Source organism: Aspergillus glaucus, assembly GCF_001890805.1.
Source record: "Aspergillus glaucus CBS 516.65 unplaced genomic scaffold ASPGLscaffold_1, whole genome shotgun sequence".
Classification (NCBI taxonomy): domain Eukaryota; kingdom Fungi; phylum Ascomycota; class Eurotiomycetes; order Eurotiales; family Aspergillaceae; genus Aspergillus; species Aspergillus glaucus.
The window spans coordinates 553,563-579,750 of record NW_019170453.1 but is presented as its reverse complement, the minus strand read 5'-3'; the positions used below and the strand labels follow the sequence as shown (position 1 = coordinate 579,750).

General features: G+C 49.1%; 12 protein-coding genes and 1 non-coding gene across 13 annotated transcripts; 7 read left to right on the top strand and 6 right to left on the bottom strand.

Moving 5' to 3' along the window:
* Positions 1-234: 234 nt before the first annotated feature.
* Positions 235-1,279, bottom strand: ASPGLDRAFT_53875 (uncharacterized protein; the record flags this gene model as incomplete). The annotated part of the gene is made up of 7 exons (XM_022548049.1): positions 235-461; positions 515-602; positions 656-741; positions 792-915; positions 977-1,042; positions 1,103-1,168; positions 1,271-1,279. The coding sequence occupies 7 exons, from the start codon at positions 1,277-1,279 to the stop codon at positions 370-372; spliced, it is 531 nt and encodes a 176-aa protein (XP_022405833.1). The 3' UTR covers positions 235-369.
* A 377-nt stretch (positions 1,280-1,656) lies between these two features.
* ASPGLDRAFT_62738 (putative SNF7 family protein (Cta1)) lies at positions 1,657-2,372 on the top strand (the record flags this gene model as incomplete). Its single annotated transcript, XM_022548569.1, has 2 exons — positions 1,657-1,722; positions 1,788-2,372. The coding sequence occupies 2 exons, from the start codon at positions 1,657-1,659 to the stop codon at positions 2,370-2,372; spliced, it is 651 nt and encodes a 216-aa protein (XP_022405832.1).
* A 195-nt stretch (positions 2,373-2,567) lies between these two features.
* Positions 2,568-4,442, bottom strand: ASPGLDRAFT_115012 (NRAMP family metal ion transporter; the record flags this gene model as incomplete). The annotated part of the gene is made up of 3 exons (XM_022539652.1): positions 2,568-3,384; positions 3,450-3,721; positions 3,780-4,442. 3 exons carry the CDS (start codon positions 4,440-4,442, stop codon positions 2,568-2,570), a joined length of 1,752 nt encoding a protein of 583 aa, XP_022405831.1.
* Positions 4,443-6,547: 2,105 nt separating this feature from the next.
* Positions 6,548-9,248, top strand: ASPGLDRAFT_115856 (uncharacterized protein; the record flags this gene model as incomplete). Its single annotated transcript, XM_022539717.1, has 3 exons — positions 6,548-7,615; positions 7,672-8,252; positions 8,315-9,248. 3 exons carry the CDS (start codon positions 6,548-6,550, stop codon positions 9,246-9,248), a joined length of 2,583 nt encoding a protein of 860 aa, XP_022405830.1.
* Positions 9,249-9,611: 363 nt separating this feature from the next.
* ASPGLDRAFT_41112 (uncharacterized protein) lies at positions 9,612-10,686 on the bottom strand. The gene is made up of 4 exons (XM_022545337.1): positions 10,497-10,686; positions 10,114-10,432; positions 9,977-10,038; positions 9,612-9,909 (listed from the first exon to the last, which is right to left on the bottom strand). The coding sequence occupies exons 1-4, from the start codon at positions 10,584-10,586 to the stop codon at positions 9,823-9,825; spliced, it is 558 nt and encodes a 185-aa protein (XP_022405829.1). The 5' UTR covers positions 10,587-10,686; the 3' UTR covers positions 9,612-9,822.
* A 423-nt stretch (positions 10,687-11,109) lies between these two features.
* ASPGLDRAFT_30891 (3-ketoacyl-coA thiolase peroxisomal A precursor) lies at positions 11,110-12,479 on the top strand (the record flags this gene model as incomplete). The annotated part of the gene is made up of 3 exons (XM_022543989.1): positions 11,110-11,119; positions 11,185-11,629; positions 11,681-12,479. The coding sequence occupies 3 exons, from the start codon at positions 11,110-11,112 to the stop codon at positions 12,477-12,479; spliced, it is 1,254 nt and encodes a 417-aa protein (XP_022405828.1).
* A 177-nt stretch (positions 12,480-12,656) lies between these two features.
* Positions 12,657-13,566, bottom strand: ASPGLDRAFT_115880 (RraA family protein; the record flags this gene model as incomplete). The annotated part of the gene is made up of 4 exons (XM_022539719.1): positions 12,657-12,833; positions 12,885-13,336; positions 13,381-13,456; positions 13,513-13,566. 4 exons carry the CDS (start codon positions 13,564-13,566, stop codon positions 12,657-12,659), a joined length of 759 nt encoding a protein of 252 aa, XP_022405827.1.
* A 453-nt stretch (positions 13,567-14,019) lies between these two features.
* ASPGLDRAFT_30889 (putative short-chain dehydrogenase) lies at positions 14,020-15,113 on the bottom strand (the record flags this gene model as incomplete). Its single annotated transcript, XM_022543988.1, has 3 exons — positions 14,020-14,162; positions 14,216-14,329; positions 14,390-15,113. 3 exons carry the CDS (start codon positions 15,111-15,113, stop codon positions 14,020-14,022), a joined length of 981 nt encoding a protein of 326 aa, XP_022405826.1.
* Positions 15,114-19,358: 4,245 nt separating this feature from the next.
* On the top strand, positions 19,359-20,414 carry ASPGLDRAFT_114932 (arylamine N-acetyltransferase family protein; the record flags this gene model as incomplete). Its single annotated transcript, XM_022539645.1, has 3 exons — positions 19,359-19,753; positions 19,808-19,853; positions 19,908-20,414. 3 exons carry the CDS (start codon positions 19,359-19,361, stop codon positions 20,412-20,414), a joined length of 948 nt encoding a protein of 315 aa, XP_022405825.1.
* A 167-nt stretch (positions 20,415-20,581) lies between these two features.
* On the bottom strand, positions 20,582-21,106 carry ASPGLDRAFT_53868 (NADH dehydrogenase [ubiquinone] 1 alpha subcomplex subunit 1; the record flags this gene model as incomplete). Its single annotated transcript, XM_022548048.1, has 5 exons — positions 20,582-20,602; positions 20,659-20,753; positions 20,836-20,839; positions 20,900-20,992; positions 21,059-21,106. 5 exons carry the CDS (start codon positions 21,104-21,106, stop codon positions 20,582-20,584), a joined length of 261 nt encoding a protein of 86 aa, XP_022405824.1.
* A 765-nt stretch (positions 21,107-21,871) lies between these two features.
* Positions 21,872-25,287, top strand: ASPGLDRAFT_114929 (putative histone acetyltransferase; the record flags this gene model as incomplete). Its single annotated transcript, XM_022539644.1, has 4 exons — positions 21,872-22,347; positions 22,437-22,516; positions 22,601-22,648; positions 22,718-25,287. 4 exons carry the CDS (start codon positions 21,872-21,874, stop codon positions 25,285-25,287), a joined length of 3,174 nt encoding a protein of 1,057 aa, XP_022405823.1.
* Positions 25,288-25,351: 64 nt separating this feature from the next.
* On the top strand, positions 25,352-25,849 carry ASPGLDRAFT_207848 (uncharacterized protein). Its single transcript, XM_022543062.1, has one exon. The coding sequence runs from the start codon at positions 25,456-25,458 to the stop codon at positions 25,777-25,779; it is 324 nt and encodes a 107-aa protein (XP_022405822.1). The 5' UTR covers positions 25,352-25,455; the 3' UTR covers positions 25,780-25,849.
* Positions 25,850-26,059: 210 nt separating this feature from the next.
* On the top strand, positions 26,060-26,143 carry ASPGLDRAFT_t10. The gene has a single exon. It is a non-coding gene; the product is annotated as a tRNA-Ala (tRNA).
* The last annotated feature ends 45 nt before the right edge of the window (positions 26,144-26,188 follow it).

The window sequence follows — 26,188 nt, the reverse complement described above, 5'->3', positions numbered from 1 at the left end:
ATATAAAATAGACAATCTGTCAATTCTTCATCTGCAAGGTCATCAGTTCAAGCACAGTAGGTCATCTCATAGAACTAGATCACAACTAGTTCTTTGGTTAACTAGTTCTTCAGGACACCAAATCTGCAACAGACTGCAATGGCTAATCTGCAATATCAACAACAACAAGAAAGGCATTTGAGATATGAGAGAGAACGGATTGAGCTATTGGCAAAAGAAGTAGAGCTTCAGGAGAGACTATCTCGGGCATTACATGCAAGAACTAGTTCCCACTCTTAAACTAATTCCATTTGATCTTTCAGTATTTACTATTTAAAGAGAGAATTAAGAAAAAAGAAGAAAAAAGAAGAATTCTTTTTTTTAATGAAATTACTCCTCATCCTCACTTTCATCAGACTCCTCTTCTTGGTCACCACCATTAAAAAGTGCAAAGTGCTCACACTCCTCATACTTGCAGCACACTGGTAGAATGAGTTAGTCAGTAATTCAGGATCAGTAAGTAATCATTATTTACAATTAGCCTTGCCTGCATCCTTGCAACCCTCACAAGGGACCACATGGCCCATGCGGCGGACCAGACGTCTCATCTCAGTCATGTGGACCTAGAACTAGTTAGTAACCAGTTATTGTAAAGAGGGAGAACTAGTTCTCTTACATCACCATCACGGCGGCGTGGAAGAGGGGGGAGGGCAGGGGCAGACTGTTTGGCATCATATTTCTTGATCACCGCCTCATAGAATTCTGGAACTAGTTAGTAACTAGTTTTCTGAATTGGAACTTAGTTAACTTACTGACTGCTGCAGACTCTGCCTCTTGGTCAGGGCGCCCACCACTTTCACCGTCCAACAAGTCATACGTATGGGTATGCTTCGTTCGAATATGCTTCTTGAGATTGTTGAGGGAGACAAACTTGGTCTGGTTCAATTCATTCCATCAGCAACTAGTTATTAACTAGTATCAGTAAACTAGTTCTCACCACATTTTCACATCTTTGAGCACGGCAATAGACCTCCCCGACAAACGGCACCAGGTAACCCATAGACTAAAACGCAGAACTAGTTAATAAGTAGTTCTGTTTCCTAAACTGCATTCATATTTTTACTGTAACCTCAAAATCCGGTAGATCCAGCTTTTCCTTGCCCAGCTCAACGTATCGCTTATATGCCTCCTAAAAATGCTGAAATGTTAGTCTGATTCCAACCAAACAACTAGTTCCGGTTGAAAACTAGTTCCAAACTAGATCATAACTTTAACTCATATTCGCCTTCACTCTCGCCATTCTGGATTGTCGGATTTGCAGAGCCTAGAGAAGTAGTAATTAGACAGATGTAGAGAAATAGAGAGAAGTAAAGAAGTAGAGGGAAGTAGTAAAAGCAAGGTGAGAAGGAAAAGATATAAAGAACTAGTTATAATTTTGTAAGGTATTGAAAATTTTTGGCTTACCTTTTGTGGGGTGGGGTAAGGTCACATCACATGACTCAATTCAGGGTAAGCTGGGCTCAAGGGTCGGGTCAGCTGAACTGTATTCACTATCTAGCCCTGTAAAATCACGTGCCAAAGCGGGCACTGACGTTGCCTCCGTAGATAGCGGCCCAGCATTGATCTCCAAAAGGGACAAATTCAACGACCAACAGTCAGGAAGCAATAGAATCCAAAATGAATCGACTATTCGGGGCAAAGAACACGACACCAAAGCCGACGCTCGATGGGGCCATTTCAAATGTACGCGCTTCCCTTCCCCCCCTCTGTTGTTGACAGTCCGCTAACGAACCCCCGACGGTAAACAGGTAGACAACCGCATCTCCAGCCTCGACGTAAAACTCGCCTCCCTAAACTCCGAACTCTCAACCTACCAAGCCAAAATCTCCAAGATGCGCGACGGCCCGGGCAAAAACGCCCTCCGCCAAAAAGCCCTCAAAGTCCTGCAACGCCGCAAACAATTCGAAGCGCAGCGCGACCAGCTCTCGCAGCAGTCCTGGAATATGGAGCAGGCGGGGATGATGCAGGATAATCTGAAGAATACGATGACGACGGTGGATGCGATGAAGACGACGACGAAGACGCTGAAGAAGCAGTATGGGAAGGTGGATATTGATCAGATTGAGAGGTTGCAGGATGAGATGGCGGATTTGATGGATGTGGGGAATGAGATTCAGGAGAGTCTTTCGAGGGCATATGATGTGCCTGAGGATGTGGATGAAGCGGACTTGGATGCGGAGTTGGAGGCGTTAGGGGAGGAGACGATGTTTGAGAGTTCGATGGGGGAGAGTGCTATGCCTGGCTTCTTGCAGGATGAGGTTGCGCCGCCGCAGTTTGTTGATGAGCCGCCGGAGGAGGCGAAGGTGAAGGAACCTGCTGGCGGGGCAGCATGAGAAGGTTATCAATTGCATACGAGACTTATGATGAGTGTTATGAGCAAGGCTATGGAGTTTCGGCATGTTGTATTGTTTCTTTGAATTGTTTGGGATGTCTATCTAGTCTTCTGTTCACGATTGCTTTGACTGCATGTTTACACTTCCGGTTGTTTGATTGCCTAGAGGTTATTGGCTTTTCTTGTGCGTTTTTGTTTAAGATGCTTTGCCCATTCCGATTAGAACCAGCAAAGCTACGTTCATGACTGCAATAATCAGCCAGATAAGGACGCCAAGAATACACACGAAGATATTATTTCTCATTCCCACTCCCTCAGGCTGGGGATGGCCTTCGCCATGAGCAGCTCGATCCATAGGGACGGTCATGTATCGGTTCCGGCAGGTAAAGTAGATCAGAGGCGCAGTAACAAACGGAAGGATGACACTTAGCACCACTTGACTTGCGTTCAGGGTCTTATCCAACCCTTTCTTGCCTACCGCCGCAGCGATGATAATGCTAGGAATGATACTGATCGAGCGGGTGATGACCCTCCGGAGCCAGGGCCGGATACTCCAGTTCAGCATACCCTCACTGACCATCTGTCCGGCCATGGTGCACACAATTCCCGCTGAGATACCGGAGAGAAGCAGAGCCAGGGCAAAAATCAACCCCGCAGCAGGAGCGATAGAGTTGGAGAGCAAATCATGAATTCCCCAAAGGTCAGCCTCGTCAGCTCCGGGCTTCCCGTATAGCGAGGCACCTGCGACTATGAGGATGGCGCTATTGACAAAGAGCGCAAATGTAAAAAGCGACAATGTCAGTTCAATGATGGAATACTTCATGCAGCTTCGGATTGCCGCAAATGAGGGGCGATATTCCACCTCTCCGCCATTGCTTCCTAATGGAACTGAAGCATCAACATAGCCTTGTGTCACATCAAAATCCTTCAGACGCGCTTGGACAACGCCACTCCCCAAAAACAAAGAATGTGGCATCACCGTAGCCCCGAGGATGCCACAACTCTGGTAGAGACTATTCCCGGATCCCGTTAGCGATAATCTTGCTTCGATGCATGTTATGGGGCGGTGGAAACTAACCCTTGTGACTGGACCACGGCAGGAGATGGCACATAACCTCTAAGCACATGTCCAACAGATTGATCCTCGATCAGGGCGAGTTGAATGCAAAAGCAGACCACGACCCCGAGCACCAAAGCCATAACAAAGAATTCGAACAACCGTAAGCCCCACATGGCACCATTAGGCCTGTAGAATATAAGAAGGAAAAGCACGTCCGCAAGTGTAATTGCACATCCTGCTACCAACGGGATATTGAGAAGAAGATTAAGCGCAATGGCTGATCCAATGACCTATGGCTTGTCAGTAAAGTGACAGGATTGGCAATAAGTATATTTTGATATACCATACCTCTGCAATATCAGTAGCAACAATAGCAGCCTCTGAGAAGATATAGAGGATGATAACCATCCATTTTGGAAGATGTTCTTTGCAATTCTCCGCCAGATTCAACCCAGTCACCGTTCCCAGTTTGACACACAATGATTGCAGATAAACGGCGAACAGATTGGAAACCAGAACAATGAAGAGCAAGGCATATTGGTACTGGGCACCGGCGGCAACGTCGGTGGAATAGTTTCCCGGATCGATATAAGCCACGGCGACCAGAAAACCTGGGCCCACGAAGCGGGAAAACTTGACTATACTTCGAATGACATCTTGAAAACAAGATGAGATGGAAAAGTTGGAGATTTTCTTGTAGAAAGGACGGCGAGGTGATCCGCTGTCCGTCTCGGGCTGTTGTTCACAGGGCCCAGAGGCGGCAGCGGTCACATCGCCGGCGGTCTTTTCTTTCTCAGGATCTGTCTTGCTCCGCTGTTGAATGTGAGATTTAATCACCATTGTTCCCTCTCCAGGAGTACCTCCTACCCCGGACGCATGTTTCCTATGGACCTTCGAGTTGGCGATGCCGTTGAAGTCGTTCCGTGTGGTAATATCGGGGTTCAAAGGAGACGGGTTCTGGTTCCAGTCGGGATGTTCGAGGGTCTCGTCGGTTCTCGAGGGGCAATTCATCGTGTCAGAATTGGCGGCTGTCTTTTTCTATCCTCTTTCAACGAGATGGTTGTCTTTTCAGTACCGGAATTTAACGTTAGCTGTAGAATCGAATTGACGCAGGCAGGCTTAACCGGCTTCGCAGCGCACCCTGCGGGACAGAATGCCCGAAACTTCCCGATTGCGGAGGATTAATTGCTAAATGGGTGGCAACCCACGATTGTGGTTAATCTCAGGTCGAGAAATCGGAATTGAACTCAGCAGCGACACAATTGTTCTTTTTTCTTATTTTCTTGGGGAGCAAATGGTGCTTGCGATGGGGAATCGGCGTGGAGACAAGCGTCACAGAGATATAAGAGTTAATGGAGTAGCTAACCGTGGCGGGCATAGTGCACTTTTGGCATCATCGTTGGCGAGTACAGGCACTGCATCAGGTCTGCCGGTGCAATCCATGTTAATTGGATCATGGCGAGGATTTTTTTTAGCCATACAATTGAAGAGAAAAAGACAATTGAGTGAAGAATATGAAAACAGAGACGGTAGGATGTAATAGAAAACATAGAAAATAACCGTGCCAAGTCTGGGCTGAGAGGGGCGTTGCATCTTGGCAGGTACTCTATGAAGACGACAGTTTGTATACAGCACCAAAATAAGCACCTTTGTATAATCTCAAGGAATTCCTTTTTTTATTTTCCATTTCCAATGGAATTGAACCAGAGTCAACGTGTATCGAACTGACCCACTCTAGAGAAGGCCTATATACAATAAGGAACGAATCCTCGAGATCCAATCTGAGAAATGGATTGAAATCACAAGTCTCCGTGGAAGGAAAGTTGAGCCAAGGGACAGTCATTATCTCCTGCAGATCTGTGCCAGACGAACTCATCGCAAAGTGCAATTGAGGGTCAATGCCAAGCAGGCAAGGTCTAGCAAGAGTGATTTCTTCAATGTTGAAATAGGATTGAACAGACTAGCCAGCAACAAATAGTATGTATAGGATGTCACCAGCATGTTGTACTTGACGATGCATCGTGAGAAGTTGCCACAGGTGATCGAGGTCGGTGAGAGATGGCGAGAAATGGCACATGCTAGATGGGAGTACTCAAGGAGTTCATCAGTGTTGTGGTTCTTTTTCCAACGGCCCAGTGACAAGCCCCTGACAATTGGCAATTCTGACGTGTCAATGTGGGAATTATGGTTATGACCATAGGCCCCGCATACTGAGCTGTCAGCACAAGTTGAAGCCAAAGACATGGAGTATGCCGGTCTAGTTCAAGAGAAAAGTAAAGTACACAGGAGGGCGAACCCGGACGCCTCAACAGCTGACCGATCATGTGAGAACTCGCATCACGCTAATGTTGGTATTCCATACTCTGTACTCAGTGGAAGAAGACCAAAGATGGCAATCAATCGGTATACCAGATCGAGTGGGATACAGCACCCAAGGCACCGATAGACGCCATGACCACACACAAAACTGGATTAATTCCAATCAGGATAAAGAGGTATGCATACAAGTACAGCAACAAGACCATTTTAAGAAAGTAATTGAGAAATTCTCCGCTGTAACCGTCCAGAATGCAGTCATCTTGCAGAAAACGCCCACTTAGCCAGCCATCAAACGGTGCGTTGCCCCCAGCAACGGCCGGGTGTTTACTCCGTACTCGCGACGTGCAACGCCGGCGGATCTCCTCAGGTGCCCCTCGACGATGAAAAGGTTCAAAAGTCTCTGAGGGGCTTCAAATTTTGTTTTGAAATTAATCCTCTGTTGTGCATTATTGTGCAGGTCTTTGTTCTCTCTCTTTCTCGTGGTTGTTCGCTGGTCTCCCTGGCGCATTCCTCCCGCTTGAACTCTACTTGTACTCTCTCTATTGCCGGCGCAACTCGTTCTTCCTTTTCCATGTCTTTGCTTCTCTTCCGCTGCGCAGCTTTGTCCTTCTCCTGCGTTTCTTGATCGATTCGTTGCTTGATTTTCTTTGTTTTGTTCTGTGTGATTTCTTTTTTTTTTTTTTTTTTTTTTTTTTTTTTTTTTTCCTTATTGTCGAGTCCTGTGCTACGCTACGAAGTCATCTCTATACCTACACCCGTACGTCGCTTCTGCAGCTTCTGGTCAAAGGCAACGAGATATGGCTCCAAATACGCAACGTCCCCCCAATATCTTCGAAGACGCTCCTCGTTCTCCCACCAAACCATCCGTGATTCGAGCCATCCTATCCGCCAAAGCACACAAGAGAAACCTCTCCGCGGATGAGGCGATCGCCCCCAAGCCCTTCAATCGAAACAAACCCCTCAACAACTCTTTCGAATCCTCAGTCGATGGACAGAATCAACACTATCAGCAGCCCTTGTCAGAAATAACCGCCAATCGTGACGCGGGTGATGGGCCTCCCAAGTCGCCCACCAAGTCTGACGGGATCGGTCTGCACAAGAAGACAAAGAGTGTCGTCTCGCTAAAATCGCTGATAAGCTATATGGAGCGGAAGGACAATAAAACAGAGGACTTACCGGATGAGGAATCACAGGAGTGGAAGCCCAAAAAGGCCAAGTCCGCCAACAGCATAACAGCCATCCTGAAACGTTCCCAGCGGGGCCGCAAGAATTCCACCGCCTCCTCCAAGGACAATAAAGAGAACCGGAGCCCAAGCGATAGTTTGCCGTCGCCCGTTTGGACGCAGTACACCGCACGGTCTTCACTCGAACAACCCGCACCTCGACGGTCGCAAGACACACGGCGAACGTTGCACGACGAAGTCTCTCTGTACACCCCAAGAGGCTACGGACCCCAAGAACAACGAAATTTCTACGACTTCCATCAACCGTCCTTGACGAAACGCACCGAACCAAAACCCCGTCCCAAGTCGGAGATTCTAACGGGAAACCGTAAGATGAAGGAAGTACTCAACGCCATGCGTACCCCATCTGACAACGCGTGTCCCACCGACGCGCCAGAGCCTTCATCACCAACCAAGCCCCAAGGACGGCCTCGAAGGTTCTCGCGACCACGGTCGCGTTCTCGTTCCCGTTCTGGGATTGAGCAGAAGCCGGAACAGAAGCCGGAACAGAAGCCGGAGTCCAATCCCCAAAAAGTTTCCCGCGTACAAGCAGCGATATCAGCTTTCAATGCCAAAGAGCAGGGTGCAGATTTACATCGAATGAGCGTCAAAGAGCTTGAAAGCGAGTTCGAAAAGCTCTTGGTCAGTCCAGACACCGCCCTGTTTCAGGAAAAGGACAAACTAACTTAGAGTTGCAGGACGCACGCAACACCCCCCATAACATGAGGGATAAGATGCGGTCGTTGGATACAAATATCAAGATAGATTTTATCCAGAAGGACCGCAGCGAAAGTGCAACGCCGTCCAGTGCCAATCCCGGTACGGACACGACGGACAGCAGTCGCCGAGGTCGCAAGAAGGAACAGAAAGACGACCAAAGTCGGGATGGCAAGTCGCGCTCGCGATCAAGAAGCCGCGGCTGGAGCTTCAAGGGCAGCATTTCGCCGACAAAGAAACGATCCGGGAGTGGAAGCTCCCACCGGCGTCCCAAGTCGGCTGATTTCTCGCAGCCCGCAACACTGGCGAATATCTTGACGCCGACGACTTCGGTGACATCGCTTGCCATGACGGCAAATCACGATACTGCCATTGATCCCTCTGACTTCGTGCACTATCTGAGAGAGATCCAGAAGCCAGAAATGGTGGAGGTTGGAAAGGTGCATAAACTTCGCCTTTTATTACGGAACGAAACAATCACTTGGGTGGACACCTTCATTGCAGATGGGGGTATGGATGAAATAGTCCAACTGCTTTACCGGATTATGAAAGTAGAATGGAGGTATGTGCTTGTCTCTTTCGCTTTTTCTCTTGTCCGTCTCACAAAACTGACCCTTCCAACAGAGAGGAGCATGAAGACAATCTCTTGCACGAGACTCTGCTCTGTATGAAAGCCCTCTGCACAACTTCTGTAGCGTTGAAACGCCTCACCGAAATCGAGAGTGAGCTCTTTCCAGCATTGCTGAAAATGCTCTTCGACGAGGAGAAGAAGGGGCCAAGCGAGTTCACCACTCGTCAGGTCATCATCAACCTCCTATTTACGCAACTTGACACGGCCAGCTCCAACGACGATGCAACTACTCGTGCCTCACGGCTTCTGTCCTACTTGCGTGATCCTACACCACCCGAAGAGAACCAACCCCTGAATTTCATTGCGAACATCTACCAGTCTCGTCCGTATAGAATCTGGTGCAAGGAAGTAACCAATGTTGCCAAAGAGGTATTCTGGATCTTCCTGCATCACTTGAACGTGATCCCTATCGTGAAATCCGATGACACAACTTCAGCCTATCGAGAGCGCCATTTCCCTGTACCTAGGCCACCAGTACCAGCGGCGCCCTATGTGGGTGGAGTGGAATGGGATGCCACCAACTACCTGGCTGCACACCTAGACCTCCTCAACGGTCTCATTGCATCGATGCCAACCAGGGAAGAACGCAACAATCTGCGCGACGAGCTCCGAGCTTCCGGCTTCGAGAAGGTCATGGGTGGCAGTCTACGGACATGCAAAGAGAAATTCTATTCGTCCATCCATGACTGTTTGCGCACTTGGATATCGGCCGCCATGGAAGATGAATGGCCATACACCTTTATCCGCGAGGGACCACCTCGACCAGAACCCTCCAAATCACCAATCAAGACTACTGGCGGTAGCCCTAGTAAGGGTATCATCGCCGAAAAGCCACCACAGTTGGAGCTGCCGCTCCCTTTGCCCGTTGGCAACAACAATGACAACCGCCGATTCTCGCCCAAGGGTGATATCAACAATTGGCTTTAACTTGCATATCTGATTGAGACTCCTCTTTCTATCTATCTTTATTTCTTTCACTCCTTTCTGTCGTTTTCTTGTTTGGTCTGGTTGCCAAACTCTTCATGCATCATAAACGACCATGCAGTCATGACTTGGCGTTCCAGCGATTACCCACCATTCCATTCGTTCTTTTATCTTTCTTGTTCATTCGTTTGCAACATTACCTCACATATTGGAGTCCTTGGGACATTGGGCGTTAGCATATTCCGGGTGTTTTTCGGCGCATCTAAATTGGATAACAATCGTGGAGATTGGTCTAATGAAGCAACAGGGCTTAAAGCTGATGAGTCTTCGCATATCTCCAGTGCTCGTTTGCAATTGTTCTGCTTCTTGTCTTGTCATTTTGTTATCTTTTGGATACAAACATATTGTAGCTCAGATCGGTCTTTCATGAATGAGAATTGGACTCATTTCCCTCGTTTCCGGGGCTAAGACTAGTTTGGTCTCGATTGAACATGTTTATGTGTGGTCTATCTATTGTACAGTATAGTTACTCCCTATGCTAGGATAGTGATTTTGACAGCAATATCAATCACACGCCTTATTCTCTGTCTGATGTCTTCACAGAACCCGCGGGCGGAGGGGCCGAAAACACGGCCTTGACACCGGCAAAAAAAGTGTCTCGAAGCTATCAAAGATATCCATCAGTCATGCCACCACAACACACACGCGATGTACTAAATGAGTGTACTCACCTCATCAAGCGGGCTCCCCTTAATATCCCACTGCATAAACAAAAGCGCATACACAAGCGTAACTAACCCTCGTCAGCACAATCCCCTAACCAAACCAACTCATCATATTTATATTAATATAAGAACCAAAAACTCACATCCAATAATCCCCCACTGCACCAACTTCGTCCCCTTGGTCCACTTCGGCCTCGCGAACTTCAGTGCCGCGCGCCGGCGGTACTTTCGCTCAAGACGGAACTGGTGTTTCTGTGAGAGCTTGCTCATGTCCGGTGGCCATTGGCGTTTTGGTTTGTATTGCGCGTAGCGGGAGAGGGGGTCTGAGGGGTCGAGGTCTTGTTCGAGGTCGTGGGCATCGTTGGGGTTGGTGGTGTGGTTGGTGTTGGAGGAGAGGCGGAAGGGAGAGGAGGCGGTTATGGAGGTTTGGGAGAAGGGTCGAGAGGGGGTTTTGGGGGGGTTCTAAGTAGGATGGGTGTTAGTTGGGGGGTTAGGTTGGTTCGCGAAAGGGTTAATGAGGGCGTACATGAGGGAGTCTGTGGTTGAGCCATGGTGATAATGTTGGTGGTGTTGATGTGGCGACGAATCGAGATGGCAGGGCAGTCGTTGTTGCCATCATTAATCTGCGCAAGAGAATATTTGAATTCATTTTTGGGTCGTGGCAGATTTGTAGCGCTGGAGTACAGAGTATGTCTGAAAGTTTTTGTGATATGCGGAGAGTCGGAGGTTTTACTTGCCCACTGACCTGCAGTCGAGCCATATACTACGGATTACACAGTTCTACTAACTAAAGAACAAATGGAGCAATCAATTCCTCGCGCTCTACCATATTAAATCCATATCCGGCTTCTAAAGACACATGGTCTATGCGAACTTCATCAATTCACATGATATCGGCTGAAATCCCGTGACTTAATCTCGGAACAACGATGATGCGCGGACCTCGGCATTTTCACAGGAATGGCATACAAATGGCAACATGACCGAGACCGACCAGCTTATAAGTACAAGATCTCATCCCGGGGTTTCACAGGTTTGTTCTTTTTATTCTCCCCAGTGATTCTCCATTTTATCAGCGTTGTTCTTTTTCATTTGATTTCTCCAAGTTATATATACCCAGATCTCTATACATTGACGTCATGTCTTCTGGTAAGTAATTCATCTCAAGATGCGATCATTTGTCTCGCCCCTGAACTATATCTAACCTTCTCTAGCCCAGCAACGCCTGACCCAAGTCTCCTCCCACTTCGGTGGCAAGAAGGGAGCCGCCGCCCTCACCGAGAAGCACCCCGATGATATCGTCGTAACATGCGCTCTGCGCTCTGCCATCACCAAGGGCGGCAAGGGCGGTTTCAAGGACACTGCGGCCGCTGACCTGCTGGCCGGTGTTTTCAAGGCCGTCATCGAGCGCAGCGGCATTGACCCCAAGCTCGTTAACGATGTGGCAGTTGGCTCTGTCCTTCCCCCTGGTGGCGGTGCCACCGAGTTCCGTGCTGCGTCGCTTGTTGCTGGATTCCCCGAGTCGACTGCTGTCCGGAGTTTGAACAGACAGTGCTCGAGTGGCTTGCAGGCTGTCGTTGATATTGCGAATGCGCTGAAGACGGGTATGATTGATGTTGGTATTGGTGCTGGTGTGGAGAGCATGAGCTCTCAATATGGGTATGTTTACTTTGCGTTGCGGGTTAGTTCAAAGTACTGACAATGTGATAGTCCCGGTGCCGTGACCGAATTCTCCGACCTTCTCGAGAACCACATGGAGGCTGCCAATTGCAAGGTCCCCATGGGTGTCCTTTCTGAGCAGATGGCTAAGGAGCGCAACATTACTCGTACCTCCCAGGACGCTTTCGCCGCTCATTCGTACCAGAAGGCCATCGAGGCTCAGAAGGCCGGTCTCTTCAACGAAGAGATTGTTCCCCTTGATGTCAAGTGGACAGACCCCAAGTCCGGCGAGGAAAAGACCATCACCGTCAAGGCCGACGATGGTGTCCGCCAGGGCATCACCGCTGAGTCTCTCGGCAAGATCCGCCCTGCCTTCGCCAAGGACGGCTCCATCCACGCCGGTAACGCCTCTCAGATCTCCGACGGTGCCGCCGCCGTCCTGCTCATGAAGCGGTCCACCGCTGAGCGTCTGGGCCAGAAGATCATTGGCAAGTACGTCGCTGCCTCTGTTGTCGGTGTCCCGCCTCTTCTGATGGGTGTTGGTCCCTGGAAGGCCATCCCTGTTGCCTTGGAGAAGGCCGGCATCACCAAGGATGATGTGGACATCTTCGAGATCAACGAGGCCTTCGCCTCGCAGTGTGTGTGGTGTGCCAACGAGTTGGGCATTCCTCAAGAGAAAGTCAACCCCAAGGGTGGTGCCATTGCTTTCGGCCACCCGTTGGGTTGCACCGGATCTCGCCAGGTCAGCACGCTCTTGACGGAGCTGAAGCGCACCAACAAGAAGATTGGTGTTTCTAGCATGTGTGTTGGTACTGGTATGGGTATGGCTGCCGTTTGGGTTTCCGAGTAAACGTTAGGCGTTTGACTTTAGGGTTGTTTTCTGTTCACTGTACAGCTTTCTTTCTTCCTTTGTTTTCTCTATGTACTTGATATCCGCTACAATACCACTGTTACACAATGGCACATATTGAATGAGACTTTATCCAAATTGATATACATGCGACATTTCCAAACCAAATATCGCAGTCTAAAGCTTGGTCCTAAACTTCTTGAAAGCATCATTAACCGTCTCTCCCTGCAACACCGCCTCTTTAACCTTATCATCCATAGCAACCAACTTTGGCATAACCTCCAACACCTGATCCAACAACCCACGCGGAATAGCCACAACCCCTTCCAACGGATCACAAAAGACAATGTCACCCTATCCTCGTTAGCTCTCACTACCGCAAACATCATGCCACGCAAAACATACCGGGCTCACAGTAACACCCCCAACATCAACCGGCACATTCCTCAACCCCGGCTTCGCCTCCGCCCCACTCCCCACCGTCGACATCCCCTGCGCCCAAACCGGCAACCCACACCCCGTAATCTCACCCAAATCCCTAACGCGCCCGTTCACAACCGCACCCTTCACACCGAGGTACTTCATCCGCACGGCCATGATACCGCCCAGGACAGCGCAGTGCTGGGACGGGGGTTGGTCGATGATGGCGATTGTGTTGGGTTCGGCGTGGTCGACCCAGTGGGTATTACTGGGGAAGTTGTGTTTGGGGGAGGACATTAGGCGGGCTACTTCTGGGGGGAAGGTGGTGGTTGTTTTGGGGATGAATTTGAAGGTTCTTGCGGGGGCGATTATTTTGGGGGAGGTGGTGTTGCGGCCGAGGGTAGGGGAGAAGGGGGCTTTTTGAGATTCGGGATTAGCTATGAATTGGTTTATGGGGTTGGATGCTGTATTGTAGGCTTACTGAAATCGGCGAGATGGCCGGCTCGTGGTGTAGCGCCTTCCGGGAGCTTCTGGATTTTGAGGAGAGCATCTGATACCTAGAGATTGTTAGCTACTAATCTAAGCGTTGAATTATGGCTCATGGCAAACTTACATCACAAGCAGAGTAATCCTGCATTGTCTTGATCTTCTGCTCAATCGAGGCCATGGTGCGGCGTGTTCCTGGAGTAAAACGGGGCGTGTGGATCGCTGTGAAAGTCCGGGGTGAGATACAAGATAGTCTGACTCTGGAAGCGAATCTTGGGAGATATTCCATGAGTAATTGATGCCAGAGGAGGTTGTTTCACAGGAGGAAGAAGTGGTGGTGGAGGGATGTACAGTGGTATGTCCGCTGGTCCGTCGGTCGGTTGAAATCGGTTGACTTTATATCGTGAGGGAATCTCAATGGGTGTTTGGATTTCGCAGGAATTATACTAAAACTAATTGATGTCTATTCTTTAGATCAAGGCTCTATTCTGGCCCTCAATTCATCTGTCGACTAGTGAACTGATTGATTTGATTGATAAGTGTCGACTACGTCTTTCCCTACGTCATATGCTAGAGATACTCCGAGATGCCGAGGTATAGAATGCATCACAGATCCCATACCCGCTTACAGGAGCTAGTAAGCAAATTCCTGACCAACAAGCTTCTCACTCAAGTTCCATAGCTTCTTTGCTTCAAGGCTGCTAGTTGCCCACGGCTTGATCGTGTCCGAGAGAGGATCACCGATGCGACAGTCGATCAGATAGGAGCCGTTGTGCGCTATACACAATTAGTTCATCCAGTCAGAGAATGATTATGAATAAATATCATACCCTTCAATCTCGGATCAAATGCAGCATAAACATGAGTTGCCACGCCCTGGTCTAGTGACTTGGCCTTGAATTCTCCCCATCCTTCCCGATTTCCCAGGGTTTTGTCAGCGGCACCTATAGTTAGTTAGTTACCATTTAGCGCTAGTAAGCACCGATGAATGGCTTAACACTTACGCAGTCCATCAAAACCAGTATCCATATCCAAATGGTCAGCTAGGTTTGTCCAGATTACGCCGGGATGGAGGCTAAAGGTGAGGAGATTGTGTTTGGTTCCCAGCTTCTCAGCTAGCGAGATGGCCATCAACATGTTGGCAGTTTTTGATTGGCCATAGGCATACCATTTATTGTGCGTCTTTCCGCTGTCGAAATTGTAGTCATCGAAACGGATCGGATTGAGACGATGTCCATCACTGCTCACCATGACAACCCGGGGATTTTGCGAAGCCAATACCTTGCTCATGATCAAATTGGTAAATAGGAATGGACCGAGGTGGTTCGTTGCCAGCTGGGATTCAAAGCCATCCTCTGAGATTTGGTAATCCGGGGCCATAATACCAGCATTGTTGACCAGCACATCGATAATGGGTATATCGTTCCAAGACTTGACCTTTTCAGCTGCTTCACAGACACTTTTGAAGGATCCGAGATCCAGCTGGAGGGTCCGGATCTTGACCTCTGGTTCTGCAGCGATGATTTCTTGAGATGTTTGCTGGGCTTTGGATGGGTTGCGAGCAGCGAGGATGAGGTATGATGGTTTTGCTTTGGCGATGGCTTGGACGAAGAATCCGCCTAGTGAGTTGGGAGAGACGCCGGTTGTTAGGACGACTTTGTCCTTGATGAGGCTGGCGTAGTCGTTGACCAGCTGGGTGGCGGTGGTGTCTGCATTATATGGGGTCATGGTGATTCGCAAATAAAGCTAAGCACGAAAAGGACAATAGGGATTGTTGGAACTCGAACGGTTTAAGTACCCGTGACAGTCCCTGGTCGGTCACTGCATCATCGTACTTGCGTGCTTCTTGATAGAATTCATCCGACCCGCAAAGAAAGAGTTCTTTTGTTTGCTTTGTGAACGCATCTAATCCTCATTGAGGGAGGTCTTGGTCTAGACCCAACACTAGCAGCTTAGTTGCAGGACCTCGTCAATCTAATTTGGTTACGAAAAATAAGATAGACAAGAACGACACGGAGTATATGGAGATTACGGAGATTATGGAGATAGGGGACATGTAGTACTACTTATTTGTGAGGTAAAGGGTTCTTCTTGAAATCATTATTAATGCCTCGATATATACTGACATCAAGTGCTAAGTATTATTATTATTAATTCTATACTCCCCCTCACCCTAGCGGTATGGGGTGCTGCTGCTAAATACAAAAAGGGGAAAACCTTAGCGTCGCTAGGCGAGCGCCTGGATGAAAAACCCCTGCTCCTTCATTGTATCTCACTGTCGCCTGGATGTCCTCCGGTACCATTGTAACGATGCCTGCCTGAGCAGGGATTACTGTGTGTTTGATCATGTCACTATTTCTGCAACTCATATTCCACCTCATTCGCTTCCAACTCCTTGGCGAGCCGGAATTGATGTAGCAGGCCCAGTTTCAACCACCAACTGGAAACCAGGGCTCCTCCCTCTGGGGAGGAAAGCAACCATTTGCTGTCAACCCGACCACCAGACTCTAGGACCCTCCTCTGTACTGTACACCTTGGGCAGTGGACCAGGTTGTGTTTGACAGTTTCACAGTAGTATCCACAAGCGCAGGCTGGGGAGCTATACCCAGATACGCCACGTCTGTGTAGGAATCCTGTCAGTCCAGTCTTTCTTGTACGGAGCTGTATCAGAATGAAACAATGTGCTCGTGAGAGCCATTGATATAATTGGAGGTTAATTCATTCTGGTGGCCTGGAGTGCATCTCACTCCAAGGTTCTGGACGTGCTTGCCACCGCTCCTTCCACCAGTGAAGTATTGCCCGCCTGAGGCGTTGTGGAGTGGCTGCAGGTTGTCCTTCAGGGAGGACTGCATTTGCTGGGCCCGTCCAATGTATGATCCAGGTTGGGTCTACCGGTACAGGTTGTATGACATGGTCCAGGGGCTGTCTCCTATTCTGTCCCCAGCGCAAGAGCTTCCACCATATTCCCCGGCATGCATGCTCAATCTTTTTGTCCATGCCTGTGTCAGCCAGACGTTGTCTTGCACATGCAACACAAGCATTGAGGTATAGATCCAAGGGAGGGGTGAATGTTTCTGTCTCCAAGGTGGAGACTGATGCTGCCCGGTAGGAACCAGCAATGAGATGCAGACATTGGTTCTGAATTGGTACCAGTATCCCAGCCCTTCCACCAACCTGCATCCGCCCTGTCCCCCTGTCCGGCTGATGCCAGGCCAAAGCACCATATGCAATGACTGGCCGTATGACCATGTTGTATACCATGCGTGCCTGGGTGAGAGGAAGCCCCCATGTAGATGTTGCTGTTGCCTTGAGTGGACGCAGCTGTGTTTTTAGTCGGCCTGCAACAGCATCCAGGTGTCCCTTCCAGCGTAGCCCTGGGTCCAGCCACACCCCCAAAACTCTCATTACCCGCGTTGGTTGGACAGATCTGTTTCCAATTTGTACAGCTGCCTCCATATTGAAGCGTCGTCGCCATGTAAAGTGCATGAGCTCATATTTCTCTGGGGAAAACTGTGCTCCATGTCGCCGGGCCCAATCCAAGCAGAGTCCATGAGCAGTTTCCAACTGTTGACAGTTCTCCTCTGTTGATAAGCCATAGGAAATGAGATTCATGTCATCAACAAACCCAATGCAGCTAACTTTCAAGTCCAAGCTATTGCAGGTCTCAATGAGCTCTGCATTATAGAACAGGAACAGGATAGGTGATATTGGTAAACCCTGGGGGATGCCTGCTGGTATGTTAAGTGGAGCAGATTCCTGGACCTCTAGGAATTCCCTTGGCTTGTAGGATGTGGATTAACCGTGCCTTTGCCACTCTGTCAAACGCTCCAGAAATGTCAAGTGACAATACAGAGGCAACTGAATCTGGCTCTTCCCAGACTGTCCGGATCTGGCTAAGGAGGAGGGAGACAGCTGTCTATGTGGAGCGTCCTGTCCGGGCGCCCATCTGTTGTTCTGGTAGCAACCCATGACGCTCTGCTATGCTCCGTACACGGCCTGCTGTTACAGCCTCTACCACCTTTCCCAGTGTCTCCAGAAGTGCGATTGGTCGCCATGCCCCTGGATTCTGATAGTCTGTCTTACCTGGTTTTCTGAGTACTACCGTCCGAATTGTCTTGAACACCTTTGGGAAGTACTCCCAGTCCCAGCAGCCTTGTGTGAGTGCTGCCAGTGCAGCTCCAAGGGTCGGCCTAACAGTTTCAAATACTCATTTGGGACCCCTGAGGCCCCTGATGCTTTCCCTGTTGGCAAGTATGCTATAACTGCCACTACTTCCTCTGTTGTGACTGGTTTCACATCCTCCACCTCCGATGGATATGGTCCATGAGCATCTGATAGATCTGTCTCTGCTGGGGAGGGAAAGAAACGTGCGTGGAATGACTCCACCTTATCTTCAAAAGACACTGCGAGGCCATCCATGTGTGTGGCTGGACGCAGACTTGGTACTGTAGGGGTGCGGAGTGGCAAATGACTGTGATCCTTGCCCCATTGGGCCATCTTCCAGAGTAGTTTTGGGTCTCCTGCTGCTTGTCGCATGAAGTGTCAAAAGTTAGCCACCTTTGCTCGTTTGACAGTGAAGTTCCGGGCCCTGCGTCTCAACCAGTTGTGTGTCAGACACTCCACTTCGCAGCAGGGACTTGTATGAGGATATTGGTTCAGCCACTGTTGGTGACCACCATGATTTTCCTTGTGTATTCTGGCGGACCCTCTTCCCCAGGTGATATGCTGAGTTGGTGACATACTGCAACAGGTACTCTGCATAGGACTCCACCTCTTCCCATGAGGCGAACTGACGTGGAATATGCAGCCCCTGTCCTTCTTGTGCAGCCTGGCTTGGGTCTGTTTCCTTCCAAGACCACCGATACTGGGTGTACTGTGGAGAACTCCATTCAAGTACTGTCTCCAATGCGGTATGGTCTTCCACCTCATCTTTGTTGTCTATAGGTCGGCATAGCACAAGGCAGTCAAACAATCCAGGGGAGAGGAATGTTAGATCTATGGTTGTGCCCTCGCTCCGGCGGTTCTTCCAAGTTACTGCCCCCACCGGTGTGGCAAGCCTTAGGTTCATACCATCAACCACCTGGATAAGTTGGTGTGCTGCTTGGTCATTCCGTTGCACACGTTGGCTGCCCCACCTTGAGTGGTGCAGGTTAAAGTCCCCAACCAGTATAGTCTCGCTTCTTGGATCCCAGACCTCTGGAAGCATGCCTATCTCTGTCCTTGGTGCCGCATCATTCTGAGGCCCACTTGGTACAGATGAATATATGTTGATGACTTGTACAGGCCCTTCTTCTGTTTGAAGCATCAGGGACATGAGGTCTGGGGTGTGATAGGATGCCGCCCACTTGTGTGTTGGGATTCGTTTGCTGACAAGCAAGGCCACCCTTGAATTTCTCTCTTTCTGCTCATAAACCGGCCAAAAACCACATCGACTCGGGCAGTGCGTACCTCCAGTCTGCAAGTGCTAAGTATATTAGTATATATATGTTAATCGGTGGACGGTTGAACCACAGGAATCTAGGAAGCAATTATATATATGACAGCTGATGTTTGATATCCTGGACTAGACCCCTACAATTTCCATGTTATTGTAACAGTTGAATTAAGACATCATTTAATGTCGGTCTGGTGTATGAATTCGCGAAAAATGTCTTCTATGCATGTATGAATCGCCGATATGTAGATATCCAAATGCGGGGGAGCTTGTTAACCGATACAAAAAATCCGGGGATGGCATCTACGGGGCGTATGGGGTCGATACCTCGATTTTCCCTAAATAACAATTAATGCCAATCCACTCTGTGTCTATATTTATACTGCAATGCCTATCTTGGCTTGGGCCTGGTGCCAATTTGTCATCCTAATACAGAGGACCCCACCACTCAGATTTTGATTCAATTGCCGTGCCTTGATATCTGACCACTATACCCATCATCTAATAAACACATATACAACACGGAGGTCATTATCAAAATGTCCTCCCAAGAACCAGTCTATACGAATGACCAGCTCGAACATTACCTACAGCGAATCAATTACGCTGACTCCGCCCACCCCCGGCTCCCACATCTCCACGAAGCCATTCGAAACGCTCCCCTGGAAGCTCTAGCCGAATTGCAAAGACGCCATCTCTGCTCCATACCATGGGGAAATTCGTCCCTGCACTACTCCCAGCACCGGTGCATCTCAGTGCATCCCCAGGCGGTCTATGAGAAATTGGTCCTCCGTCGCTTGGACGGGTATTGTATGGAGACGACGAATCTGTTCTACGGCACCCTGCGGTCTTTGGGATATCAGGTGTATCCCACGGCTGGGAGGGTGAGTCGTCAACTGATGAATGGGGCTGAGGATGTGTTGTTTACGGCGTTGTAAGTTTTCGTACCTTGGTATTCAAGATCAAGATGAATTGACAGATTCGGCAGATCACACATGGTGCTCATTGCAACCATTGACGGGGAGAAATATATGGTACGTCTTCCTGAACGAAATGTTTCCGTACGATATACTCAAGATATGCTATAGGTAGATGTTGGTTTTGGGAATGCTTGCGCAACCCGTCCGATCCCTCTTCAAGAAAATATCATCATGCCGTACATCGCACCAGCTGAGATGCGCCTGATCCAAGACAGTCTTGACGAATTCACCGATAAGAGCCAGCGCGTCTGGATCTACCAGGTTCGGTATACGCCGCGAGACTACTGGATCACCAATGTCTGCTTCTCTGAGGCCGAGTTCCTGTCCCAGGATTTCGCCCTGATCAGCTTCTTTACGAGTCAGCATCCGAGTAGCTGGTTTACCCAAACGTTCGTGTGCAATTTAATGATCATGCATGAGAATGAACAGGAAGTGAAAGGGCAGTATGTGATATCGGGGAAAGAGGTCAAAAGAAGAATTAATGGGCAGACAGAAGTTATTGAGACCTTGAATAGCGAGGATGACCGTGTCAGGGCTCTGGCCAAATGGTTCGGGTTGCATCTCCGCAAGGATGAGGTTGAAGGGATCCGGGGCTTGTCATCTGAACTGAAATAGAAGAAGTCGGTTTTGTATTTTGTAGAATAGCTGCGGCAATTGTCCGTGTTGCGGATGATATATTGATACAAACAATTCATAAAGACGGAATTGCCATGATAATCTCTTTCAGAAGTAAAATTGGGAATAACAGCTATAAACACATAAGACGGAGACTCGTAGTTCCCTTAGAAGATCCGTTTCTCGAGCTGCGGCATAATTAGCATGCGTCTTATAGGCCAAACCCAGACCCAATCAATCTCACCTTCCATGGGTTGTTGACTTCGAATCCCTTTGGAGCCACGGCATTGCTGGATTGGCCTCTCAGATTCCCTGTAAGTCTGAGGTCTCTCTCCATCACTGTTGTTTTCGGTGGATTAGCGTCTTCGTTTCGGGGGGGGGGGGAGACTATCATGGAATAAAATCGAGGGTCACCACGTACTTTGCTGTAGGTTGAGAAATCACATATTAGCAAAACCGCAGAAACAAAAAAAGATAAGACTCACTCTGTCCCACAGATCCCTGTTCCACCGCGCCTTCTTTCCGTCATTCGAGAAATACTTGACAGCAGTCAAACCGGCACCGGTGACGCCGAACATCTATCCAGTATTATATCCACGATCAGTCCGTAGGTCCGCATTGTACCGCGATTATGAGGGGCGCACCGTGATGATGATTCCATAAGGAATCAGGGCCTCGAAAGGAACACCCATGGCGAATTGCTGTGATTGACGAGTAACGGAGGAGAAAAAAAAACACTCTTGAAAGCTGGAGTGAACCAGGAATTGCGAGTTTGGAGGGCAGTGAATCGCGGCGAGCAAGAGTTCGGCTTGCAAATCGACTGGACGTCGTTGGAATCCGCCCAGTTCAAGTGAAGTTACTAAAAGCGGCTTAGTGTGTGTCGGGGGTCCAGCCGGCTGAGTCAGCACCCTTCCCCCAGCAACCTCAACGAACAGCAGGAGAAGGAGCGCCTTTGATGCCGCCCGCAGGTCGATTTGGATTACTGGATGGAAGCCACGGCCAGTCTTGCTGCTGCTGTTGCTGCTGCTAATCTACAAAGTCATTATTCGCAGTGGTTGACCCTGTTCAATTTGAGGTGAGTTCCTCCCCGCTCCTTTTCGTGGCGGCCGACGCGCGTGGGTTCACCTCCTCCCCCAACGAAAGACCCGCCGTCAGGACCTCGACTGACACTTTGTCGCGTGCGCCTTGATCAGATCTACCCTAAGCGCGCAACTATACCGAGAAGATCGCCGCTAGGGACGGCTGTATTGAATCAAAGCTATCCTAAGGACCACTCGTTTTCCTTACTCGCTCTCCATGCCCCTTTTCCACACTGCCAGATGACTTCATCCTTTACGACGAATTCCGGATAGCCTCTCGTTTTGGACTTGCTCTACGACGACGACGAATCTTATACTTCTCGAGGCGAACCGTGGCGCGACCATATGCTCAATCTGGCGACTGCAGTGACATCCACCATGCCGGCAACTAGGCCGCCGGCCAACGAGGTTCCGGCGATGGACCCGCCAACCGATGCAATGGACAGCGACCAAGATGCCGAGGGGGAAGAGGAAACAGATTTTTATCACATGGATCAACAACTTCAGAATGCGGTTCATCGCGCATATTCGGGGGAGGCAACAGCCGAGGGTTTAAAAGTCGACGACGACAGGGATGCAGAAGGGGAACCAGATATTGAAGCAATCATGGATGGCGATAACGATGAGACGGAACCCGTTGGTGCTGTGAAGCTGCCTGATGTGGCTGCCCAGTCTTCTGATAACGACGAGGATGCCGATGCCGAGGCTGAAGCCGATCCAGCGTTTGACCATCAGAGTGGTAGTGATAATGACAAATCTGAATCCAGCAGTCAAGCTTCAGACGAAGAGTGGGAAGCAGAAAGCAACGGCCATGAGGATGCGGAGGCGGAAATCTCATCCCGCAGTAATTGCATGTGAGTGCAGTTCCTGCTCCCTCATTTTTTCCCCTTTTGGAACTGTCGCAAAGCGTATGTATGAAGTATATACTGACAATATGTTTTAGCTTCTGTGGCCAAGATGAAGACCATGACCCTAGCGAAGAATATGAAGAGTATCTGACTTGCACGGTTTGCGGTGATCACTGTATGTTTATTTGCGGTCCGGAGAAGATAAAACCTTAGCAAACCCTATTTCCATGGCGCGGTTGCTGACTTGAAATCCCGACAGCTCATCGCCAATGTGCTCGTGAACAGGAAGCGTTACACGAAGGAGATGGTACGTTCGTTCTCTTATTACTTGATACCCTTAAATCTAGATCAGCGCTAACGCTTAAATGTTGTGCAGATGCCAGTCAATGGCGATGTCTTACTTGCACGCGAGAAAACTTGGAACCAGGCGGCCCCGAGAGCAGTGCCCAAAGAAGACTCGCACGAAAGAACATGTCCAAAGAGCTTCTGCCAGCACATATTGGAGAAGAAGGCTCTGGTTTTCATTCTATTTTCAATACGTTGTCTGTCGACGAAAGTTTGTTGAGTAGCTCACGATCACTGCGAAAAAGAAAGACACTGTCAGTCGAGGCTGAAGAACACACGCCCGTACTTCGAAAACGTTCACGGCAAACATCGCTCCGCTCTGAGCGTGCAGCCTCGAGGGATCAAGAATTTGAGAGCACTGAGGCGACAGGTGATGGTGCCACTGACGAATCGCCCGTTCGGACGCGATCACGGCGAGGACGCCCAGTGACGAAAGAACAATGCCATGTGGTATCGAAACAATTCGAAAAGCTCGTCGTTAGTTTCAATCTTCCGCCAAACAAGCTCTCCAAAGCCATTAGCTCCCGACAGCGGTCACGTACCCGGGTCAGAAGAACTCCAAAGCCGCCGCCCGTCGCACAGGAACCCCAGGCTCATTTTGCCCCTATCACAACCACCACACCTTACATTTCCCCATTCTACTCTTTTAATGATCGTGAGACGGATGAATCAAAAACGAAACCGTATGGTGGTATATTGTCTGAAGCTGATGCGGATACCACCAAGACTCTTCCGGCACAACTTGATCGAGAACGATTTGAGGTAGCTCGACAGAAGGCTGAAGAAGAATGGCAAAGGAGGATGAAAGAAGCTGAGGATAACGGGGAAGCTGTTCAAAGTGCCTCGCAGAAGGTTTCTGGTCCTCCATCCAAAATCAAATACATTAATTTTGGCGGCTACGAGATTGAGACCTGGTACGCGGCACCATATCCAGAAGAATACAGTCGCAACCGAGTGCTGTATATTTGTGAGTTCTGCCTGAAATACATGAACTCGGATTTTGTCGCGTGGCGTCACCGGCTCAAGTGTCCCGCGAAGCACCCACCAGGCGATGAAATCTATCGCGAAAGCTCCATCTCGATCTTCGAAGTTGACGGACGAAAACATCCGGTCTATTGCCAAAACCTTTGCTTGCTAGCCAAGTTGTTTTTGGGCTCCAAGACACTCTATTATGATGTTGAGCCATTCTTATTCTACGTCATGACGGAATTCGACGACTTGGGCTGTCACTTTGTCGGTTATTTCAGCAAAGAAAAACGGCCCAGCTCGGCAAATAACGTTTCTTGTATTCTCACATTGCCTATTCACCAGCGAAAGGGCTATGGGAATCTCCTTATCGACTTCTCTTATCTCCTTACCCGCATTGAAGGCAAGACCGGCTCCCCAGAAAAACCACTTTCTGACATGGGTTTGGTATCTTATCGAAACTACTGGCGACTGATATTATCATATCACCTCCGTGATCAGAAGGGTACGCTTAGCGTTGCGGATCTCTCAGAGCGGACAGGAATGACCGCCGACGATATTGTGTCTGGGTTGGAAGGATTGCGTGCGCTTGTCAGAGATCCTATTACCAAGACTTATGCATTACGTCTTGACTACAAATATTTCAATGAATGTGTACGGAACTGGGAGAGCAAAGGCTACATCCAGCTCAATCCGGATGCACTGGTCTGGACACCGTATACTATGGGCCGAAGCAACCAGTCACATTTCGATCGTGCTCCATTGCACGCCGTCGCTCCACGAGAAGGCCTGGAAGATGAAGGTGAGGCAGGAGCATCGTCAGTCAATGATGAGAATTCAGATGGTTCCATCCCGGCAGCGAATGGAGTTGGCGATGAGACCGCGTCAGCAAGCTTCCTATCTAGTGCTAACGGTCTCCACCCGCCATCTACTGCCGCTGGTGGTTCAAGTACTCCCGCGGAGACGACAACAGAGAATAACCCTGCTGCGGGAATACCGCCATCGCGGTTTGAGATCTGGCCCCCTATCCAGGCGCCCGTGTTCAAACGACGCCCTGGTCGACCGTTTGGCAGCAAGAACACGTACAACCGTGGTTACTCTATCACTCCAACAACGGCTCGAACAGTTGGTCGTGGCACGCCTAGGAAAGCAAGCACGTTGACGTCGGAAACTCCAACGGTTAACCCGTCGAGTGTCCGTCGCGGTCGTAGCGCAATTCTCGTGGATTCTCCTGCAGCGGAATCGACAGTCGCCAAGGCCAACGGGGATGAGGTAGACCAACAACAGCCAGCGGAGGAAACAGTCATCGAAGGACAGCAAGAAGCTGGTTCTCTTCCAGATGCACCACCAGAAACGAAGACGGAGGACTTTAATCATGCCGAAGGTGGTGAAGAGCCGACTGGGACCAATGGCACCAACCATGCAGATACCTCCGTGGAGATTGCAAAGACGCCTGAGGCTAACCCTCCAGAGACTCCCAGGGGAAGGAGCTCGGAGTCCAAGTCCAAACCGCCTAGATCGGGTAATCGGAAACCAGCCTTCTTGGAGAAGGTTTCGGTCGTTATTTCTGCGGAGAAGCCCAATGTCTCGGGTGAAAACAAAGCAAATGGCACCGACATCGATGGAAATGCGTGATGTGGTAATGTGGCGATGCGATTCCCTATGTACTAGAGGGAAATAGAGAGGATGAAGAAAAGCAAGACAGAACACCGGTCCCATTCCGGCGACGCATTTTAACAGGGCGTTATAGCGTTATTTCTGCAGGACGTTGTCTTCTTTTCTTTCTCTTCCTTGATGGGATAAATGTCGTCTTTTGAACTCGTCTTCTTTTTTGGGCTTTTACATTGTCATTATATCGAGCAAGGAGTGGGCAGGGAATCTGGAGTTTGGCTATTCATCATTTGCGTCTCGTCATGCATTGTTTTCTTGGATTTTTTCGACTCGATATTATGTTTTGGTCAGTGCATCAGTACGTTTATCTCGTTTTCGTTCCTTCGTATAGAAGGTTTGGTTTGGTTTGTTGTTCTTGTTGCTATTATGCCATGGTTAAGAATGCTTTGTCTCTTCCAGGACAGGTTTTATCTTTCCATCCGCAGGTTCTATTTTGATTCTTCTTCATGTATGTAATGTAGCCAGAGAGACGTTATATAATTGGGGCTTTCGAATGTTGAGAGTGAGAACAAATATATCTGCACTGTTTGAGTAAATTTCCCAGCATATGTTGACATCTTACGATATATTCTGGTTTAAATTGGTAGGTAGCTATTCAATAGTCTGTATGACTGCGTCTAGACGAGTTGCAAGGCCTTAGATTGAAATTGTATGTAGGGTTCAGATGATGGAGTTGGTGGTAACTAGCATAATAGCTTAGCTTATATGACAAACAGGGCGAATATAAATAAAAATTGGGCGTGTAACTCAGTGGTAGAGTGTTCGCTTTGCATTTGTATGAACATGCGAAAAGTCCGGCGTTCGATCCGCCGCTCGTCCATTTCTTTTTTTTGTCTTTTTTTTTTTTTTTTTTTTTTTTTTTTTT

Coding starts and splice junctions, on each gene's coding strand:
- ASPGLDRAFT_207848 (XM_022543062.1), top strand. CDS start 25,456: ATGTCGTCTTTTGAACTCGTCTTCTTTTTTGGGCTTTTACATTGTCAT.
- ASPGLDRAFT_41112 (XM_022545337.1), bottom strand. CDS start 10,586: ATGGCAACAACGACTGCCCTGCCATCTCGATTCGTCGCCACATCAACA. Junction 10,433..10,496: donor TCAACCACAGACTCCCTCAT/GTACGCCCTCAT, acceptor CATCCTACTTAG/AACCCCCCCAAAACCCCCTC. Junction 9,910..9,976: donor AGGGGAGCCCGCTTGATGAG/GTGAGTACACTC, acceptor TATCTTTGATAG/CTTCGAGACACTTTTTTTGC.